Source organism: Nannospalax galili, unplaced genomic scaffold (assembly GCF_000622305.1).
Source record: "Nannospalax galili isolate Female #2095 unplaced genomic scaffold, S.galili_v1.0 scaffold1941, whole genome shotgun sequence".
In the NCBI taxonomy this organism is placed as follows: Eukaryota; Metazoa; Chordata; class Mammalia; order Rodentia; family Spalacidae; genus Nannospalax; species Nannospalax galili.
The window spans coordinates 872,271-894,800 of NW_008344179.1; the positions used below are offsets into that span (position 1 = coordinate 872,271).

Sequence of the window (22,530 nt, forward strand, 5' to 3'; positions counted from 1 at the left end):
ATTTACTAAATGAGAACTTTAACCACTATCTGCAAAAAGCCTCAGAATCAAGGCACACTTTCTGCACTTGCTATAGCATCCTCAATCATTTTCATGATCAGGAGGCCCTATTTAGTTTAATCAGGCTTTGCAAAACCTCCAGCTTGTCCTTCTGAAATTATACATTATTAGATGCCAGCAGTTCAACCTACACTGTATTGTTAGTGCCAGGGAGGTCCTGCCAGACAGCCCGCAAGGAGCTGGCAGTGAAGACGGGAAAGCTGCTGCAACAGCAAAACAATGGTTTCGAGGAGAGCAAAGTGGAACCAGCACAAGCTGCTTCTCAGGCTTGGGGAGGGGAGAGTATAGACAGTGAGGCAAGCCCTTCTAGAAGCCAGAGAAAAGGTTAGTGATTTTCACTAACGGAGGGTGTGAAGGGTGTACTGCAGGCTCCATCCCAAAGACCTGTGTATGAACTGAAGCAAGTCCTTCCCTCACTGGAGAGTTGCTCCAGACTCAGTCTGGTGATTCTCATGCTTCTCCAAGTCTCGCAGTCACTAGGCTACCCTTTGAGCTGGGTGCATGGACTCCTGCATGTCAGTTGTGGGGATGGATGCCTATTTCTCATGAAGAGTGAGTTCCCTGGCATTATGGTTTATAGGCCAATTTTGTGAATCTTGGTATCATAAACTTGATCTTGAGAGACAGATCTGCTTCTCTCACAGCGGAAAAAAAAAAAAAAAAAATCAAAGTCCTCATGAGGCTGATGGTCAGACTCTTGATCCAGGCAATGAATGCTCCCCATGAAGTTCTTGGGGTAGTATATCAGTGTTTCCTCAGAGAAACCCCTACTTCTCTTGCCAAGCTACTAACACTATAATAAACAGGTAAACAAATAAGCAAGTGTGAACAACAATTTAATGTTTTATTTAGATATTACTTAATAACACTTAATAGTAAGAAAGCTAACCTTTAAAAATGTGTTGATTAGACTTTTCTATACATTGTATTTACAAAATGACTCTGCTTTTCCTTCTAAAAGCAGTTGCCCAAGGAGAAGAAAAAATACCCTGCCATAGTCTCTGGGCCTCACACTGCCTTTTCAGGATAACCACGTTCTGGCTGGCAGGGAAAAGAACTGATCAAGTGCCCTGCTCCCCACTTTTGTTTTTACTTGAAGTGTTTCCAAATACCAAATGCAAAATTAGGTTTATACATAAAAAGCTAGATGGCCACCCCAATCCTGGATTGCGCTTCATCAAGAGACCTGCACAGAGAGGACAAGAATTACCCCTCACCTGTAGGGACTCAGTGATGGAAGTCACAGAACACCATAAATGTCACCTGTGATCTCTGAGCAAAGGCACGACCATCTTATTACACAGCCTGTAACAGGCCAGGTCTGACTGTGCAGCCTGGCAAGCTGGGTTCAAAGCGCCAGTCTTCCCACTGTAAGAATGGGCTCTCCTTTCTATGGTAGATGCTAAAAGGAAAGTCCATCCTGCCATAGTAGCATCAATCTTTGGGTATAAAAATTAACTATAATGGGATTAAAGTAGATCAGCAAAGTGCAATTTTTTTCCCTACATTTGTGAGATATTTGATATTTTGAAACTTATGTATGCTGTAAAACTGTCATAAACTATATAACAAAATGCACATCTCAAAGGCTTTTCCATGGGGACATACAATTTGAGAGTAAACCCAATGCGTTACTTCTTCAATCCCAAGTGTCTATAATCTGCATTCACTTGCATTCACGGTGTCTCTGTGTACACTTATTTCAGGTCATTGGGACAAGGATGTTTCTTATCTTTTGGAAGCCCTGAAATAGCTGCTCTTTTTTTGTTTGTTTTTGTTTCTTAAAAGAGCATGAAAAGATTATGATTCAAGGATCTGAAAACCTAATGTTACAGGCAAAGCCTCATTTTTACGGAATACAAAGCACTCTGTGTCTTCCACTTCCAGTAACTCGTCAAGAGAAGCCACTACCACATCATGGTCCTGTAGCATTCCTGGGTAGCGGGACACTGCCCGCTCGATCCTTGTTGAGCGCCTGACGGGAGTGATGAGCTTCATGTCTTGTACTTCTGGCATACCACATATTCTGAAAGACCACAGAAGAGGTGTTCAAAGACTTTACAGGACAAAAAATTCTATTTGTTATTCTTTGTTTCTTATTCCATAATAAAGCATATCAGACACTAAGTTGACATAAGGGCTAAATCTAGAGCAGTTCTCAAGCTATTATAGCCTTTCCCTGACTTCTGAGGTGTACTGGATGACAGCCACCTGCTCTTGGATGGTGTGAGCATAAGGATCTAATGAACAAAATGTGAATGATGGTTTTATTTGAAGTCAACTGCTTTATAGTTGCTATTCATTTATCTCATAAACTTCCAAGTTTAGAGAAATTGGGCCTAACACTAAGCTTCACTGCACTAATGAATTATAAGATTCTTTCTAGCTTTCACAGTAAATTACTCAAAAACCTATTAAGATGTTGGACCAAACCACACAGTGAAACTGGAACAACTTGGGCATTTTCATTATAAACTTGCAAATGCATCCTGAGAAGCAGCAGTCTGGAGGACAGGATACGGTGACTGATGTACAACTCACAAACCCACTGATTCTATCAGCCTACACAAAAGCAGCAGGCAGGCCTGCTAAAAAGCTCCTATGATTTTGGAGCTAGTAGGAGGTGGGCTGTGGATTAGCTGGCTGCTTCCAACCATCCATGGGCTGAAGGAGTGGGGCAATGGGGTCTAAGGGGTTAGTCTAGAGTTAGAAGGCCCACTTGTGCTTCTTAGGGAAGGTAAGACACAGAACTGTTATCTTGGTACTCTTGTTTAGAATTCTTCAAGATCATGAAGACAGGAGAGCAATAGTAAGCTTCCCTTTTAGAAAATGACATTTGTGTACACTGACATAGCTCCTTAAAATGACTGTATGCTCTGCCTTAAACATACACTTCTTAGAAAAACAGAATGCTTGGAGCAGACTCTGACTGCAACATACTCAGCCGCCCTCCCTGTTCAAACAGAGCTATTCACTGCCCCTTCTCTCCCACAGATCCAGAGGTGCCCACACTTGGGAGTTAGTACTGTCTAACTCCCTTCTTCTGTGCCAGGCTGGCAGGAAGGATCTCCAAGTGTGGGACAAATAAGAGTGAAGAGGGAGGAACGAATGTAGGCAGGAGGGAGAGTCCACCCCAGCACCCCTCCTGACTTGGCAGCACTTCACTGCACGTCATTCTTTTTGGGGTGGGAGGAGGGGGATGGTGTGTGTACAGAGAAAAGACTCAGATTCTCTTTTGATGTTTCCAACCTCTGCTTACTCTTGGCTCCTTCCTGAATGCCAAAGACTGATTAGGCCCTTGATCTCCTATGAAGCAGAGGCATCTATAAACTGCTATTACTCAGATGGTGGAAGAGGAAGAGAACTCAACAAGAATTAGGTTTATGCTCAAAAGTCTGCTTTAGAGCTTGCTTACCTAGGGATTGGGGCAATCTGTAACTTGATACCACAGTTACCAAGTTCTGCCATGGTTATCTGGGGTGTTGCTGTAATCTGCTCTCTCTCTTTTGGAGAAAGACAAGACTGCCCGGATTCTTCCTTTTTCGCCAGCTCTTCCATTGATGTGATATTAGCTTCAGCAGCTAAAGAGTCTGAGGTAATTCCCATGCACACAAGGTCAGGAAGGGAAGTAAGATTCAGCAATTTAAAACTTAAATTAAAAATCAGTAAAATGAAAAGGCAATATATACAATGATCTCCCAGTTACTCTCATGGACTCCATATAGCAAACAAAGAGGTATGACTTAAACTGATATTTATGAGTTTTTTCTTATTCTACTTTTTAAAATAATATTTTTTATTCTTTGAAAGTTTCATACATTTATACAACATATATTGATCACATCCACTCTCTCCCTCCAGCTCCCTCTAGTGACCCTTTCCTGTCAAGTCCCACTGCATTGCCCTATGATATCAGGTCACCCCACCAATTAGCATTCGAGACATTCTTTAGGATTCTTTGTCACTTGAAAATGGATTCTGGATATCCTTTTCAATACTGACCACATCCCAATCTTTTCTTCACTTTCAAGAGAGCTCTCTTAGAGACTTTTACCTTTTTACCACATTGTGGATCAATTTTCTTGACATTATTAGGATCAATTCTCAAGCCCCTCCTTACCTGGGGTTAACTACCTGGTTATTACCCTGGATACTGAAAAAAAAAATGTCTTATGGTCACATTATTTTTTTGACAGTTCAATCATAACCACTCAAATGTTAAAGGAAGTTAATTAGACTGAAGTGGGCAGATAATGAGTCTAGTGGCTGAGACCCCCACCCCTCCCAGAGGTCAGTAGGAACAAGGAGCACAAAGGCAGGAATTTCCATTTCCCCTTTCATTCCATGACCACATACTATCTGAGCTATCATTTCATTCCCTGAGTCCACCACTGAATAGATCTATTCTGTTCTTAGCTATAATCCCATGACTCAAATATATATTTTTTTTGAGATAGGATCTGACTTTGTAACCCAGTCTGGCCTTGAATTCGAGGCAATCCTCCTGCTTGAAGTGGGATTACAAATGAGCCACCACAGCTACCTTAAAACGATTTTAAAGGAAAAAGATTTGTCATCTAGATAATAAGAATGCACTGCATTTTCTAAAAAGAGCCCACCCTCCCTTTCCATTCACATAACAAGTATCACGAGCAATTCTATGTCACTGAGTCTGGCACACCAGTTCCCTTACACAAATCCTCTAAAGGTTCTAAACACTGACAGCAATGGCTAAGTGAAGAGACTCTGGAGATGGTTATTTTAAAAGGCAACATGAATTTAGATGAGTGAGTGATGCTGGGCTTATTATGATCTCATATCTGAAGCCAAGGCATCATCCTTTTGCCTCTATCTTTTTTGATAAACAGCTTTGTTTTCTTCCTTGAAGACACCAGGAAAGCAGGAAACGCTCATCTAGATTCTCTGGTGGACATAACCTTTGTTTAGTGTTAGGCATATATTTGCTTGTGATAACAGAAATAAATCAGTGGATGATGAAAACCAAGAGGTCAGAGGTGTTTTGGGGACTACTGTTTATCTCCTACATGTCTCTAGATGATTTTTACTTGCACGTCTTGAGGGAATGGATTCAAACACAAAAATAACAGTACCTTCTGTGTTTCTGCTTGGATCTTGCAAAATGCTAAGAACAACTTCCCGTAAATCTTGTATTGGCTGGAGGGAAAAAAATAATTAGTATTAAAAGCATTTATGGAAAAAATGAGCTCAGGAACTTTTGACCATTAAATTAAACTTTCTGCAATAAAGATCTTAAAAAAAAACTTTTACCCAGCTATAAATATACTTTAAAAGTTGAAGAAAAATGAAGAAACAGAAAGTGTCAGTTAAATGCTGGTGTATCTGATTTTATTGAAGAGATATGTTTGACTTTGCTTATAAAGGATTTCTCTAATCAAATTCTATTTTCCTTTTAATCTGTATCATGCCAATGAAAATGTGCTCTCACATAAAGATTGTGGCTCAAAGATACAAAGCCAGCTATATAGAAAACGTAACATGTATTATTGCTGTCAGCTTATTTCTTGTTTTCATCATAAAAGCTGTATATCTCATTTCACCAAGAATGAACTACAGGTTAAACTCAACAAAGACTTTCACCCATAGTCTCATCACTCAAACATAATCTTTGTTAGCATTTTGAGCAACTTTCCCCAGCCCTTTCTCCCCTCCCTCTTCTTTCATTTGTTAAAATAGCATACCTTAAAAAACAACAACAAAAAACTCAACTGACCAAAGAAAAAAACAAAAATTCCAACTGTATAGAAAAGTATGTGAGCCATGCTACAAAGTAGATCACAAAGTGAACTGTTGTTTTTTATGGAAACATTATATTTAGAAGTTTTCCTTCAGACCTAAGACTCTGTATCAAATTAAAAATGGATGTATAATAAAAATAGAATATAGGAGTAAAGATTTCAATACACTAAAAAAACCAAAACAGAGTTATGCTTTAAGCTTACTGAAGTAGGAATAAAGAAATATACAGGATATATTGCAAAGGGTCTGAATTATAAAATACTTTCATCAAGTGTATTTTATTTTATTTACTTATTTATTTTTGAGGCAAGGGTATTTTTCTATAGCCCAATCTGGCCTGAAACTCACTATGTAGGCCAGGGTAGTCTTGAACTAGTGGCGCTCCTTCTGCCTCAGGTTTCTAAGTGTTGGGATTACAGGAGTGAAGCCCAGCTTCATTAAGCATATTTATATTTGTAGAGGTTTCTGGTTAAAGATGGTGGACTTCATATATTTATTTCTATCTCTCTTGATATTTTACTAAAATGATAATAAAGGATTGAAAAGAGGAAGTAACTACACAGAATAAACAGCAACAAGGATTTTGGAAGCTGGAATGCTAAGAGAGGATATCCACTGGACCACCTTAAGAGAGTCAGTTGAGCTGGCAGTGTGGCTGAGGAAAACCCTGATCCACACTTCAGAGCTTCAAAGAATGGGAGGCCAGGCCTAAACCAGGAGGACTGTGGAGCATCTGTTCAAGAGTCAGACCTCCAAATCTCCCCTACGACCCTGACACTATCATCCTGGTGACTGTGCCCTATCCTCTTCATCCTAACAGGAAACTCGGACGATATTCTCCATGTTCCTGAAGCATATCAGGCAAGACTGGGGCGAGTGCCTACTTGAAAATAGGAGAAATCAACATTTCCAGGCTGAGGGTTGATATTCTGAGCTCTCTTCTCCCCAACACCAGCAGCATGGTTTTTAGTTCTCAGGACAGAGACTGGAAAAGCCTCCTCTAGAGAATTTCACCAGTTTAAGAGGAAAGACCTAAAGATACTCATACTGAGAGTTCCTTAACCAATAACAGCCATATCACCTTATTGTGAAGCCCTATACATATGTTTAGAGCTTTTCTTTAGTGTGTACATACATATATATGTGTGTGTATACATGTTCAGCGTGTTTGTGTGTGTGTATATGTGTGTGTGCACATGTGTGCACATACATACATGTGGCGTGTGGAGGCCAGAGGTCAGCTTTGGATGTTGTTCTTCAGGAGCCATCTACCTTGTTTTTCTGTGACAGGGTCTGTCATCAGGACTTGGGATTGCCGATTAGGCTAGGCTGGCTGGCCAAGCAATTCCAGGGATCTACCTTTCTGCCTTACCAGTGCTGGCATTATAAGGCTGCCAGTACACCTAGCATTTCTGCATAGTGCTAGGGCTCAAACTCAGGTCTTTCTGCTTGTATAGCCAGCACTGTACTGACTGAGCCATCTCCCCAGCCCTCAGAGCTTTGAATATACTTTTCAAACCCAACTATTATGAATATTTGTAGATGTAGATACAGCTAGCTAGCTAGCTATACACAAATAGCCCAATTTCACCAGCTTTGAACAAGCCCTTTTATGAATAATAGAGAATAAAACAAGCAATGAGGGTGGGGCCAGAGTGCTAGAGAAGAAACAGGTAATGCAGGAAGAGGGAAGCTTGGTATGGGCTCTAGAAATAAGAGGTACAGCCAACTCAAGACGGGTGTGTAGAGTGTCTGAGAGTAACAGAGAAACACGCCAGAGTGACCGTGGAGGAGACAGGAGTCAAGAGCAACTGTTCCTCACCTGGAAGCCCACAAATTATGCCTAAGGGTGAAAAATTAAGAAACAAAGACAAGCTATTTTCTGAAACTAGAGTGAAAATGGAAACAGTTTGCTCTGGGAAGTAGAAAATGGTAGGGGAGCAAAGAAAATGCCTTCCTGAATGAAGCTGACTGGACTCTGAACTGTGTACATGTGCAATTCTGAACAGTCATGGAATTAAGTACTGGAGTGCGGAATGGAAAATTACTTAAGTAAAAAGAGTTGTAAGATAATTTGATATAATCTTTTGTAAAAAATTTGTAGATGGTGGTTTATGTTAGGTTTTAGAATAAATAAGCTACTTCATGCAATGGCTCTGAATTACTGACTTAGGGCTATTGATGTATTGAATTTAATATATTTTAAGTTCTTTTTATTAGATATTGATGTTATAACTTTCCACTAATACTCCCCAAAATTGCATATTTCTGCAATTAGTATTGAGACAAGATTACTTGACAAGAAACTGATTCTTTTTTTTTTTTTTTGGTTTTTTTGGTCTTTTTGAGACAGGGTCTCCCTGTAGCCCCAGCTGTCCTGGAACTCACTATGTAGACCAGGCTGGCCTTGAACTCACAGAGATCGGCCTGCCTCTGCCTCCCGACTGCTGGGATTAAAGGCGCGTGCCACCACGCCCGGCAAGAAACTGATTCTGTTAGCATAAACTAGTCAACACTAGTTTCTAACAACAACTGATATGTTCATAAAGTTCCTATTATACTTCAAATTCTGTAATTGCTTTATGAAGTGAAGTAGAATGTTGTTTCAATGTGTATTAACTGTACAAAACAAAGGGTTTCACTGTGACTGTCACACTTGCATATAATGTACTTTGATCATGTTACCCCATCACCCTCTTACCCCCTATGAACAGAAGCTAAACACTGCGTTACAGAATCATCTTACTGCAAACAACAAAGAAAGTACATGAAAGAGAATTTTTAAGAAGTCACCCATCCAAGACAAACACTCACTGTTGCCCCATTTTTAATGGCCTCTTCGTACAGCCCAATAACATCAAAGGTGCCTTTTCTTGCCAATAACTTTGCTTTGCAGACCCAGAACTTGGCAAATTTTTCAGCTTCAGGAATGCTGGACAATATGGTAAATATTTCATTAGAAAGTACACCCTGGAAAAAGAAAACACCCAGAAATAATTATTATCACCACAATGTTACTATCACATCTCTGAAGGTATGCAATATTAGTCTGATCATTAATTTTTCTGAAGTAAAATTTCAATTTTACTGACATATATAACAAATAGAACAAAATGTCCCTATTTTAATCATACATTTCAATGATTTTGGAAACATCATTAAATTTTAAGTTACCTGAGACAAAAATAGGCAAACGTTTACCATAGCTGAAGGTAAGGGATATATTCTGTATTTTCATGGGGTACAAGACCCAAACCAAACCAAGCCCTAGAGTAAGCAATAAATACTTCTTATACACTAAACGTATTAAAAATACCACATATTCATAAGTGACGTGATCGGTGAGTAGAAGCTAGAATTTCCCACATGACTAATAGCAGCATGAAGTGCTCTTAACTGCCCTATAGGATGGCATGCTGGAGAAAGGTGAGAAGGCATCTGTTTTTGTGACTTGATCCTGACGGAGTACTTAGTTAAATCTTAGTGATGTTAGAAGTAAAATTTAGGGGCTGGAGAGATGGCTCAGCAGTTAAGAGCACTGGCTGCTCTTGTAGAGGACCCAGGTTCAATTCCCAGAACCTAACAACCATCTGTAACTCCAGTTCCAAGGGAATTCAACACCCTCTTCTGACTATGTGGGCACTGTACAACACGGGTGCACTAACACACATGTAAGCAATACACTCATACATGTAAAATAAAAATAGTGAAATATTTAAAAAAGAAGCAAATTCACAGCACTCATCATATTTATAGGAAAATCAGACTCATTTAAATTATCTAAACTTTCAACTAAAAGCTAGGAAAGTAACAACAGACCTAATAGGTACAGGTACTGACAAATGAGAAAAAATAATTACTAAAATCCAAAAGATTTTTATAATCTTAAATCCTTGGCAAGTCTGATCTGTCTACTCTTTGTTTTTTTGACAGAGAGGCTCAATATGTCAAATAGTGGGTATGAACTCACTATATACTCCAGGCTGGCCTCAAACTCGTGATCTGTCTGCCTTAGCCTCCCAAGTCTAGTAAGTCTGCTTTTTAAAAAAGGCACGCATTCACTATATAATTGGGTAAAGAAATATCACTCCTAAATAGAACAATGACCACATAAAAATTTGAAAGATGTACAAACTATTTTCTGAGTATAGCACAAAAGGGAGAATATTTAACTCATTTGATGGAGACTAGGAAAACATAAGATAACAAACATATATAAAAATAATTGCAGGGCTGGAGAGATGGCTCAGTGGTTAAGAACATTGGTTGTTCTTGCAGAAGACCTGGGTTTGAATCCCAGCACCCACAAGGTAGCTAACAACTGTCTGTAACTCCAGTCCCAGGGATCTGACAGCCTCTTCTGACCTCTGCGGGCATTGCACGACACGGGTGCACTTACCTACATGTAGGCAATACACACATAAAATAAAATAAAAATAAAAAAAATAAAAAAAATAATTGCAACTTGCAAAACAAAACAAGCTGCCTCATTTCTCCATATGCTTATAGTTGTACATACAGAAAAACTGGAGGGTTACAAGGATTTAACAGCCTCTTCTGACCTCTGTGGGCATTGTATGACCTGGGTACACTTATATGCATGCAGGCAATACACCCATACACATAAAAAATAATAAATAAAATACTCAAAAAAGAAAAAATTGGAGGGATAGCTGGTAATGAATGATCACTATCTTCAAAGAGCAGGCTAGGGAGATAGAGAGAAAGGAGGGGGAGAGAGAGAGAGAAAGGGGAAGAGGTCTGGTTATTAATCTGTAGTGTTATTTGGAATCATTTTAATAAGAATGCATAACAGGGAACTGGAGACTGAGCTCATTAGTAAAGTGCTGCCCTGTAGGCACCAAGACTTGAGTCCAATAGCAACAAACAATGTAACAAAAGCTGGGACTGCGCTGGAGAGATGGTTCAGTGGTCAAGAACACTGGCTGCTTTAGCAGATAATCTAGGTTCAGTTCTCAGCACCCACATGGCAGCTAACAACCACCTGTAACTTCAGTTCCAGGGGACCCAACACCCTCTTCTGCCTCTGCAGGCATTGCATTGCATGGGTGCACTTATATACATGCAGGCAAAACATTCCTACTCATAAAAAAAAAAAAAAAGCTGAGACTGATAATGCATGCTTATAATCCCAGTACCAGGGAGGTGGAGACAGACAGATCCTTAGGACTCATTAGCTAGCCAGCCATCTTAGTCTACTTGGCAAGGTCCTGGCCAGTGAGAGACCCTGTCTCAAAACCAAACCAAATCAAACCAAAACAAGCAAGAAAAACAGTATCTGAGAAATAACACTTGAGGCTGTCCTCTGGCCTCCACACAAATGTGCACAAACTTACACATACACATATATGCACCCACATTCACACAAAAGAATGTATTCATATATTTAAAAAATGAAAGAAAAGAGCAAAACAATCATACAAGAAAACCCCTGAAGTTTAATGCCACAAAGGAGAAATAGTTAATGTTTGATTGCTGTGAAAATTTCCCCCCACCTTCCGAGTTCATTTTTTGCTAACATCCAATACTACCAGAATGGGCTTATTTCTGCTTTAGGGAGGAACCTCTGCCTAGAGGTCTATCATATTAGTTTTTATTAATAAATTGTTTATTCAGGGACTCTCATAAGGCTCATACCATTTGCCTACCATTCATTTTATCTTGATCTGCAGAATCTAAGACACAATTTAGATAGCATTTCTAGCAACCAAAAGTACTTAGGGTATTCTGATTTGAAATAACCCTGAGTTTTGACTTCAATTTCACATATCAATGCTAATTACTTACTCTTTGGACACTGATACCTGGAGAAGGCAGAACTCCATCTGGATTTCTCTGGAGTCCAAGGCGTGGGCTAGTTTCCCAACTTCTCTGAGCCACTATTTAATACATTTCACCCTTGTGAGTGCTGCTATTATTATTATTCTGTACTAAAAAGAGTAGCCAGACTTCTGCTTAGGAGAACGTTATTTCCTTTGCATTAAAAGAAAGATGTTTTGAAGCAGCAAGACTCTGGGCCACGTTTTGAAGCTCATTTTTCTCACTTACCTCTTCAATGAGCCGCAGACATTCTGTCAGTGTGCTGTTGATTTTATTGGACAGTTCCAATTGTGCTTTCTTTTCCTCCTCTTCTTTTTCAATGCTCTTCCAGAATGATATGTTCATTTCCTCTATTATTTTTCTTTTTGTTTTAAATTCCATAGGAGGTCGTTTATAGGTTTTCCCTTTAGATTTTTGCCATTCTTCTAATTGTTTCCTGCCAAGCAATTAAAAGGGAGAAGGCAAAGACAGCTTAAGCTTTTCTCTCTCTCTCTGGTCTGCTTCTAAGATATATGCTAGGTCGAGACTCTGGATATGACTAAACTTTAGATTATTGACCAAGTCAGGAGAATGGAATGAAGAACAATCTACAAATGGACAATGGCTGCACTGGGTTGACCTCCCCCATCAAGAGTCAGATGCCAGGTCAGAAGGATTACTAAGATTATAGAAGGCACTTCAGTCTTAAAACACCTGGACTCCATGATTACTTCTCATTATTATTGTTACTACTACTACTGCTACTACTACTACTACTACTACTACTACTACTACTACTACTACTACTGACAGTCTCATTATATAGCACTGGCTGGCTTGGAACTTGCTACACAGAATAGGCTAGCCTTGAACTCACAGAGATCTGCCTGCCTCTGACTCTCAAGTGCTGGGATTAAAGGCATGCACCACCATGCCCACCCTTTTCATTACTTTTCTCTAGGTTTTCCTTTCCCTATGTGGAACTTTAAATGTCTCCTGCCCTTCAGACATTCTTCCATCTGAGATCAATGACTCAGCACTAGATTTCTGTCACTAGAATCTTTCAGTCACTCAGACCACTAAAGCTGCATTCTGCCCTTAATAGAATCTTAGTACTCAAAGTGACCTACTTCACCCCAGTTCTTTAGCCCTCTCCTGACCATATATGATTTCCTTTTTTTCATTAATCAATAATTTTAGTGTACTTTAAAGTTTAAGGAACTGGTCTCTGACAGTACCACACCCTAATCCTGAGATTCCTCCACTGTTTATCTTCTCCTCTTTTCTAAGCAGACAACAGACTACTTTTGGGGTTTGGGGGCAGGGGAGCTGATGGATAGGCCAAGTGCTTAGATGTAGATGCTCTAACTTTGTTAAATTGCAATCATGCATCACTGATCTAAAAGCGTACATTTCAGATCAATCCCTGGAGTTCCAAACTTTGCTAAACTTTGACTCCTTTGTATCTTCTATTTGATGTCTGACAGGCATTTCAATTCAATACAGTCCAAAGGAAGTTCCTGATATTTACCTCCAAGTCTCTTCTTCATTTTCCTTATTTTCCTAAATAGTATCCTAGTTTTCAGTGTTGGGAAACCCTGCTGTTAGGGTTGTAGTTCTCCATGTCCGGATAGCCCTGAGGGGCTCAGCGCCAAATGGAAGGACTCCCCTTTTCAGCAGGGGGCCTCCTGCTCTCTTCCTGGCTCACCTGGAAAGTGCCACCAAGCACGGATGCCTGACCTTATCTGGAACATGACCTTTGGCATAGTTACCTGGAGTAAAAACTACCCCCAGGTTTTTTCTATATGATAATCAGGCATTGCCTGATAGTCTGGAAGATAGGAGCCCACTGCCACATGTAAATAAAGCATACTATGAGCACCTATCAACTGAGGCTTTTGCTACTGCCTCTCCCACTGAATAAACGGAGCTGTTTCACTGTCTGGAGCTGTATCACTGCTGTTTCACTGCGCCTGGGACCAGCCTCCCTGGGGCTTTCTTCCGTCAGTGCCCACTGGCCGTCCTGACCCCGTTCGTCGCTTCTGCTCTCCCTGCCCTTGTGGGCCGGTGGCCAATGACCCACGAAGAGATGGAGAGACCCCCGCATTTCAGGACTTAAACTCAGGAGCTGTCTCTGACTAGTTGCTTTCCCTGGCATCTGACAATGTCACTGTGGATTCAGTATTGCTTCTCTGTCCACACTACCACCATGCTGAACTGCTTCCTATCACCCGTGTCTGTGATGCTGTGGCAGACTATTCCATCTCCCAGTGTGCTGGATAGCTTTAGTGTCAACTTGACACACCTGGGTTGAGGGAGCCTCAATTGGGGAATTTCCTCTATTGGACTGGCCTGTGGCCATGTCTGAGGAGCATCTTCTTGATGAGTGATGTGGGAGGGCCCAGCCCACTGTGGGTGGTGCCACCCCTGGGCAGGTGGGCCTGTGTTGCATAAGAAAGCAGGCTGAGCAGGGGACAGGGGAGCAAGCCAGTAAGCAGAGTTCCTCCATGGCTTGTGCTCTAGCTCCTGCTTCCAGGTTCCTGCGCTGAGTTCCTACCTTGGACTCCCTGATGAACTGTGACCTGGGAGATGTAAGCTGAATAAACCTTTTCCTCCCCAAGTTGGAAGTTGTCAGAGTGTTTTGTCACAACAATAAAAAAACCTAAAACAGAAATTGGTACCAGAGAGTGGGATACTGCTGTGATGGACCTGACCTTGGTGTTTTGAGGAGGACTGTGGAAGTGTTTGGAACTTTGGGCTGGAAAAGCTATTGTGTGCTCAGAGTTTGTTGCTGTGGAGCTTGGAAAAGTTATGCTGAAAGAGTTATAGACGATGGAGGCCTGGCTTGTGAAGCTTCAAAGGGAAGCGGAGACTATCAGGGCTGTTCCTGTGATATTTTGAATTGAGAATCTGTGGGTTCTGGTCAGCTGGGGCTGAAAAATCAGCTGTGATTAAGAAGAGACCAGAACCTGAAGTAAAACCTTTGCTTTACTGGGACAGTTGATGCTGGTTAGCTGGGGCTGAAAAATTAGCTATAAGTAACAAGAGACCAGCATCACTGTGAAGTCTTCTGGGAGGTATTTCCTCAGGGTCAGCACACAGAGGGTACCCGCACCTCTATTTCAAGCTGGAAGCAGGACTTGGTAATGTGTAAGAGTCTCCTGCATGGTTCTGGTGTTGAAAGCATGCTAAGGCCTGACACTCTGAGAGGCCAGGAAAAGCCATAGGTGAAAGTGCAGCTTCAGTTGCAGCGAAGACCCCAGGATTGAAGGGGTCATGATAAGAATGAGACTTTGCACCCCAAGAGGCAAGAAGAGGCCATTGGTGAAGGTGTAGCCTCAGTTTCAGTGGAGACCCCAGCTTTTTGGAGATGCCAGGACCATGGGACGACCACCAAGGACTGCAGTAGGTGTAGAATGGAGCTGGCCTGGGTCTGTGAGATGAGCTGAGTGTGCTGTGGGCTGTAGAGTCAGAGCAGTGGAGCTGCCAGTGCCCTTTGGAGCCCAGAAGATCGTGAGTGAATCCCAGATGTCCAGCCTTGAGCTAATTTGCTGGACTTTGGTTTTGCTTAGGTGTGCCTGATTCTTCCCTTTGAAATAAGATGGTACTTGTTTTGGATTTTATAGAAGCCCACCCACAGTTAAGAGACTATTAAGAGACTATGGACTTTTAAGTGTTTGGATTTTTTAAGGACTGTGGGGTTTTTAAGGTTGTATTGTCTTATGTTGTGATATTAACATCATATCTTGGGGACAAAAATTGGAAAGTTTATGGTTTAATAGTGATGTTTGTGTGTCAAGTTGATAAGGGGTCAATTGTGCTGGATAGCTTTAGTGTCAACTTGACACACCTGGGTTGAGGGAGCCTCAATTGGGGAATTGCCTCTATTGGACTGGCCTGTGGCCATGTCTGAGGGGCATCTTCTTGATGAGTGATGTGGGAGGGCCCAGCCCACTGTGGGTGGTGCCACCCCTGGGCAGGTGGGCCTGTGTTGCATAAGAAAGCAGGCTGAGCAGGGGACAGGGGAGCAAGCCAGTAAGCAGAGTTCCTCCATGGCTTGTGCTCCAGCTCCTGCCTCCAGGTTCCTGCCCTGAGTTCCTACCTTGGGCTCCCTGATGAACTGTGACCTGGGAGATGTAAGCTGAATAAACCCTTTCCTCCCCAAATTGGAAGTTGTCAGAGTATTCTGTTACAGCAATGGAGAAACAAACTAAGACAGCCGGCATCTACTGTAACCCAAGCCAAACATTCTCTGCCTAAAGTAGCTGATGTAAGGTATAAAGCAGATTGTGTCAACTTCCCACAACTCCTGAAATAAAATTACAAACATTATCTATGGCCACCCTACTTCTTTTCCAACCTCCTGCCACTGCACTCTCCCTCTTGCTCACTGCCCTCCTGGGGCCCTGGCATCCTTTCAGTTTCTTGACCTAGGCTCACTCCTGCCTCTGAGTCTTGACTCTTCAGTATTCTGTTTAAATGGCCTCTCCCAGAAGAGTAATGATCCACAATTATCCTGTCTGGTTTAATCAACGTGTTGGTATTCTGTTTCTATACCAGGATACAAGCTCTACGAAGGCAGAACTGGAGGTTCAGTGCTTAGCTCAGTGTTTGGCACACACAGGTATTCAATGACAAATACAGTAAAATTTACCTTTTCAAAGTATGTGATTCTGGGGGTATAAGTGCATGAGATCATTCAGCCAAAGCTATAATCAAGATATAACACATGCCAAAATCCCCTTAGCCACCCTGCCCAGTGATTTCCTAGAAATCACTGATCTTTTTGTCTTTATGATTTTTGCCTTTTCCAGAATATCAATTTTAAGTAAATGAATGGTATTAACTATTGTGTTTCCCTCTGACTACAGAGCTTACTGCAGCCCTACTGTTCCTCACTTACCTTCATTAACCCTACTTAAGAATTTGAGACACATGATCTCTTTCCTCCACGTCCCTGGCATTCTTCATATCTTCATAGTTGCCCTTTTCTACAATCAGCTACTCCTGCACCCTCAATGGTAGTCTTATTTCTCTACTACTTTGCAGACTGCTCTAAACTAGCTCTCTAAGAGTGGAAACTGTGATTGCATCACTCCATCTCCTGAGTCTGGCACACTGCAGGTGAAGAGGGAACACTTGGTGGAATGAGCCAATGGAGCTAAACCGTTTCCATCTACTCTACCCTTTTTGCAGTTAAACACATCCAAGATGTTCCACACTGGCCTATGACCACTCCTCTGCTGTGTGATCCAGGCTGGGAGCTCTAGGGCAGACCCTCACTTCCTCATTTACCAGTTCTGGGCTTTTGCACTCTTCTTCCTGCTCAGAAGGGTTTTCCTCCTTTCATCAGCCTTAGAGCTCAGTTCAGACATCACTGTTGGAAGTTCTTCCCCTGAACCTTCTATGTAAACTGGCTGTCCTGACCTTATTCTCTCAATCACACCAGCAGTTATTTTCTTTTGTAGGAAGGCACGGGCTACATTCTGAGAGTCCATCCTGCCCTTCCTCACCCTGCTGCGGCTTTTAGCCATCATCTCCTTTTGTATGCTCCTTTCACACTCGTCAGGAATCTCCTTATTTTCTGCTTCAGCCAGGCATACACAAGAGCTTCTCTTGGGAGGGTCACCTGCAGTCTGGGACTGTGTCTGGTCTTGGGCAGAAAGACTCTTTTGGCTCAGCTTCAAGCATCATGTATAACATGAGCCCCAGCAACCCAAGATCCTGATTTCTAACACCTCAACTCTACATTTGAACAGCTGCTCCTCTCTACTTTGGCTTACTTGCCTACACTTGGCCCACTCATGCTCATAGACGCCTCCCCTTCCTTCCTCCTAAATAACCTCTCCAAATGCAAGCACTGATTGGCTGGATAAGAAACTACTGTCCTCTTCCTTCCTAGTTATGTGAGCTTACTGCTGCAGCTCCCTTTAACCTGCCTTGCTCTGTTCAGTCTCTGTAAGTCTTCTTGAGTGACTTAGTCTGCAGAGTCTTGCTCATCTGTTCTGCTTTATTTTCATTAAAACCAAACCAAACAAAAACTTTATAGAGGGGCTGGAGAGATGGCTCAGTGGTTAAGACACTGGCTGCTCTTGTAGAAGACCCAAGTTCGATTCTCAGCACCCACACGGTGGCCAACAAACGTCCATAACTCCAGTTCCAGGGAAATTCGATGCCCACTTCTGACCTCCATGGGCACTGTATGACAAGGGCTCACTTATACACATGCAGGCAATACACTCATACACATAAAATCTTAAAAATAATAAAATATAAAAAAATCTTAAATTGCATTATCTTGGAGTTAAAGCAAAGTACCTCCGATCCTCTGCTGCTGTCTTCTTTTCAACATTTGGATGAGGCTGGGTAGCACTTGGGGCTCTAGTCTCATTTACAGTTGAGAAACCTGATCGAGTTTTGGAAGCTGTCTTGCTCAGAAAATGGTTCCCAGGAAGAGCCTTTTTGAACTTGTAGTCCACAGTCTGTGCTTTTTGTTGCAAGATGTCTTTGTATTTATTGTTATGGGTTCTATTTGCTCTTATGCTAGGGGTGCTTGGAACCACTGAATTAAAGCTGCTGGCAGTCAAATTAGGCCTCTGGTTTATCACTCTTGATTTCTGTGGAACATAAGATGTCCGGGGTCCAAGACACTGTTGAATGGTTTTCTGATCTTGCTTGATGTTTGGATGTCTGTCGTTATGTCCTCTCTGAAGTAAGTGGGGGTATGTACTAGGTTTAGCATGTTTTATTTTCTGTTCAGTAGCAGGGTATGACTGTCCTTTAGTTTCATTTGATTTTCCATATTTACCCCTGTTAACTTTTATATCCTGTGTGTTTTTGAGCACTGGTTTCTTTGATGCTTGAGCTCTATTTTGGGTCTGAATAAAGTGAGAGAGAGCTGGTCTTGGAATGTTTTCTCTTGGTTTTGCAGAATCAGCAACTCTAGAGAGCTGCTGTAATTTCACTGGTTGAGTCCTGATTTGTGTTTTTCTAACAAACTGTTGATTAACCCTGTCTTTCAGAACAGTATTATTAACCAAACTTTTGCCCAAGACTTGTTTAGGAGCCAAACCATTCTTGGTTTGGTTACAACAGTTAGTCTTTGGCTTACTTATGACACATAATCCAGGGTCTGGATTCTTCTCAGGGTCTAACAAAGTTTGGGGAAAGTTCTCTTTGTTCATTTCTTTTAGAAAGTCATCTAAAGGTTTGTTTTCAACAAGGGTATTCACCATAGAATCTGTACATTTAGCATGTCCTTCATCTGCTTCCTGTGGCTGTTTAGTTTTCAGTTCCAGCGTGCGAGTGGACTGCATGGGTTTCCTTGACTGTCCTGCAGTGGGTGATCCAGCTTCACGCTGCTGCTGACTCTTGCTGGACTGTTTACAGTTGGAGTTAGAAGAAATACATCTTGAAGTTAGCCTTTTGCCTGGAAATTTTGGTGGTTCCAACTTTGGCTTCTGGGGCCCCATGATACTGGCTGGTTTAGGCTGAAGTTTGGTGTTGATGGGCCTTGTAGTTTTGGTGTTGATGGGCCTTGTAGTTTTAGTGTTGATGGGCCTTGTTTTGACAGGCAAAACAGCATGATTGCTAACATCTTTCCTTGGTCTAACAGTCTGAAAACACAAACATTTAAAAAATTCATGACAATAGCTTTCCATTTTAAAGATGATGAAAATCACCTTAAACACATGCTAGAAAATGATATCCTAAATGATATTTAGGATATCATTTAAGAAAGCTGAATCTTGAGATACAAAGGCTTATCTTTGCATCTAATAGGTGACTTTTGTAACTTGAGATTCTATTAGAATACCAGAATCTTTTTGGCTTGACACAATTAAGCAGAATTCAGTGAATATGTTTCAAAAAATAATATGTCAAATAATACTTCTGAATGCCCATTATGTTCCAATAAAAAAATACTCCTAAATGCTCTGGAAAGATATACCCATGATGTCATAATATAATAACTTATAGTAGAGTATTTCTTAATAAGGTCTTAGATCTCTGTATCACTACTTACTGAGAAAGTGGGGATGTTAGTATGAAAACTTCCAAATATGTGTTACTTTACAGTTTGTTTCTTTTATCTAATAAATTTGAGATCTAATTCACATGCCACAAAATTTAGTATTTTAAAGCCTATAATTTAGTGGGTTTTAGGATGTTTACAAGGTTATGAAAAAATTACTACTACTGGATGCTAGAACATTCTCATCACCCCAGAAAGAAATTTGGTGCTTGTTAGTAGTTATTCTCTATAGCTCTTAGCAACAATTGACCTACCTTTCCTTCCTCTATCTGTATAGATGGACCTGTTAAACCAGTGGGATCATTGCATATTTGTGTGTCTGGCTCCTGTCATTTAGCATCATGTTTCTAAGATTTTCTTGCGTTATGTGTTGTACCATGTATCAGTACTTTAGTATACTTTTTTTTTTTTGAAACAGGGTCTCTTGTAGCCTGGGCTTGCCTTGAACTTAACTACTAATCCTTCTATGTCTACCTCCTGTGTGCTAGGATCACAGATGTGTGCTATCACACCTAGCATATGTGGTGCTGGAGATCAAATCCAGGGCTCTGTGCATGCTAAGCAGGCACTCTACCAATTGAGCTATATCCCCAGCTCAGTACCTTTTTGTTGTTTCTTTTGAGACAGAGTCTCCCTGTAGCTCCAGCTGTCCTAGAACTTCCTATGTAAACCAGCTGGCCTTGACTTCACAGAGATTTGCTTTCCTTTGCTGGGATTAAAGGCATGAGTCACCATACCCAGCTGTCTTTTAATTATTTGAGTTATAAGAGGCATATATTTTGGATAATAGATCCTTATAAGATATATGACTTGCAAGTATTTCTTTTGTACATTTTTTGAATGTTGATTTTAGATTAGCTTGTCTTGACTAATGCATTACAAGTGGTAGGACTGGTCATTCAGTGTCAACTCCAGTGCGAGGGAAAAGCTATGCTTAGAACAGCTATCAGCCTATGACTAATATGCGAATATAGAACTGGAGGAGATTTTAGAGATCGCAGAATTCAACTCCTTCATCTGACAGAGAAAATGAGCTGCCCAAAGCTAGGCAGGCAAGGAGGAAGAAGCTGAGTTGGACTTAGAACTTCAGTTTCTGACTCCTGATTCCTTTTCATTCACCTTAGAACTGACAGATGAAGTTGAAAAACAAAACAGAATGAATGTATAGGAAGGAATAATTACTCCAAGCTGAATTCCTCTGTTCACTCTGGGTCTATGAAGTAGGAGAAGCGAGAAGATGCGTAAAGGATATAAGTAGGATTTGAATTAGGACAGATTTACTTAATGTTGACTGTAGAAAAGGCACTGAGCTAGACTCTAGGGGATGTAAAGGTGAGATTATACTTGCTCCTGAGGACCTTTAGTTGAAAAGATCTAAGCACAAGAAAATTATGATACAAGGGTCATCATAGAACTAGAAGGGATAGTAATGCATGCCTGATCAGTGGTTTTCATATACTCCCATGGTAATTTTTAAAAACTCATTATATCCCATTAACAGCTCAAGTATTTAATATTATTTATTGTTAGAACAAGACAGGATTTGACTCTTACTGTTGTATAAATTGGGCAAGTACTTAATTTCTTCAGATCTCATTTCTTTCAAATGTAAAATGGGTATAACAGTAATATTAACAGTAACATCAATTTTTCAGGGAAGGGTATCATATGTCCTGGTTTCCACAGGATAGTTTTGATTTAGGGTCCTTGGTCCAGTACTTCATTTTATTCCTAAAGAGTTTTAGCTTGAACATTACTGGGCTGTTTTACTGAGAAAACATTATGGGAGTCTTGCTCAGAATGGGTGACAGTAAGATCTTAAATGTTACCTGTTCCTGTTAGGCACTAAAAGTGTCTCATGAAACTGATTGTTCTATTGAGACAGGGTCTCTCTGGTTGGCCTGGAACTTGCTATGTAGCCCAGGTTAGACTCCAACTGATGACAACTCTCCTGCTTCAACCTCCCCAGTGCTGATATCACAGGTGTATGACACCTCACCTGGATACTTGCATTGTCTTAAATTTCTCCTAAATTCTCAAATTTCCTTCCCCATTTTTATTTTTCATCTCTGCAACTTTATAGGGCAGATGAGGTAAACACCCTCATTTGAAAGAAGATTTCCTGATGTCAGTACTGTTGCCAATAGAGGGCTCCTGGGAATTCTGAGCAAGGATCCTTTGTGGCAGTCAGTTTCTTTATGACCTGTGTCCTGCACTGGTACAATATGCATAAAGTAGAAGTCTAACTGTTTCCTCAATTGTCACATCATTGCACAGTAATTTTGCCTTATTTTGTTTTTATTCTCTAGTGATGACCTACAAATGACTTATAATACACATAATGCATAATCCACAGATGGGCATATATGTCCATATATATATACACACATATGTGTATATATAGTGATGTAATTAAAACTTAAATTTTAAAAATTTATTTATAGTGTATGAGTGTTTTGCCTTCATGTATTGTGTACCACATGTATGCAATGACTATGAAGTCCAGAAGAGGGTGTCAGAGCCCCTGGAACTGGTGTTATGGGTGGTTGTTAGCTACCATTTGGGTGCTGAGAATCTCCAGCCCCTTATTAAAAATAAGCACTGGTGTGTCACTTTGGGCAACTCAAAGCACATTAAAACTTCAATATCTTAGAACTTCAATAACACTATGTTTTGAAAATCAAAGATGGGATTTTTATGCGTAATTTTATTATAGATAAAGAATTTGTGTCCTGTCCAGAAAGCTAATTTCTTTCACTGAACCCTCAGGCATATTAGGATGCTGTATCATTTGATCTACAATCTTGCTGAATTGAACTGATTAAGAAATATATATA

The 22,530-nt window shown here is 40.8% G+C and overlaps 1 protein-coding gene across 2 annotated transcripts in view; it reads right to left on the minus strand.

Annotated features, from left to right (window-relative positions):
- Positions 1-885: 885 nt before the first annotated feature.
- Positions 886-22,530, minus strand: part of Ckap2l (cytoskeleton associated protein 2 like) — a 38,128-nt gene continuing 16,483 nt past the window's right edge. For both annotated transcript variants that reach the window (XM_008840371.3, XM_029567051.1), the window contains 6 exons: positions 17,977-19,274; positions 11,908-12,115; positions 8,653-8,808; positions 5,172-5,235; positions 3,476-3,650; positions 886-2,086 (listed from right to left, as the gene is read on the minus strand). In XM_008840371.3, the coding sequence (XP_008838593.1) occupies positions 1,861-2,086; positions 3,476-3,650; positions 5,172-5,235; positions 8,653-8,808; positions 11,908-12,115; positions 17,977-19,274 (2,127 nt within the window). In that variant the 3' untranslated portion in view covers positions 886-1,860. The remainder of the gene's footprint in view (positions 2,087-3,475; positions 3,651-5,171; positions 5,236-8,652; positions 8,809-11,907; positions 12,116-17,976; positions 19,275-22,530) is intronic.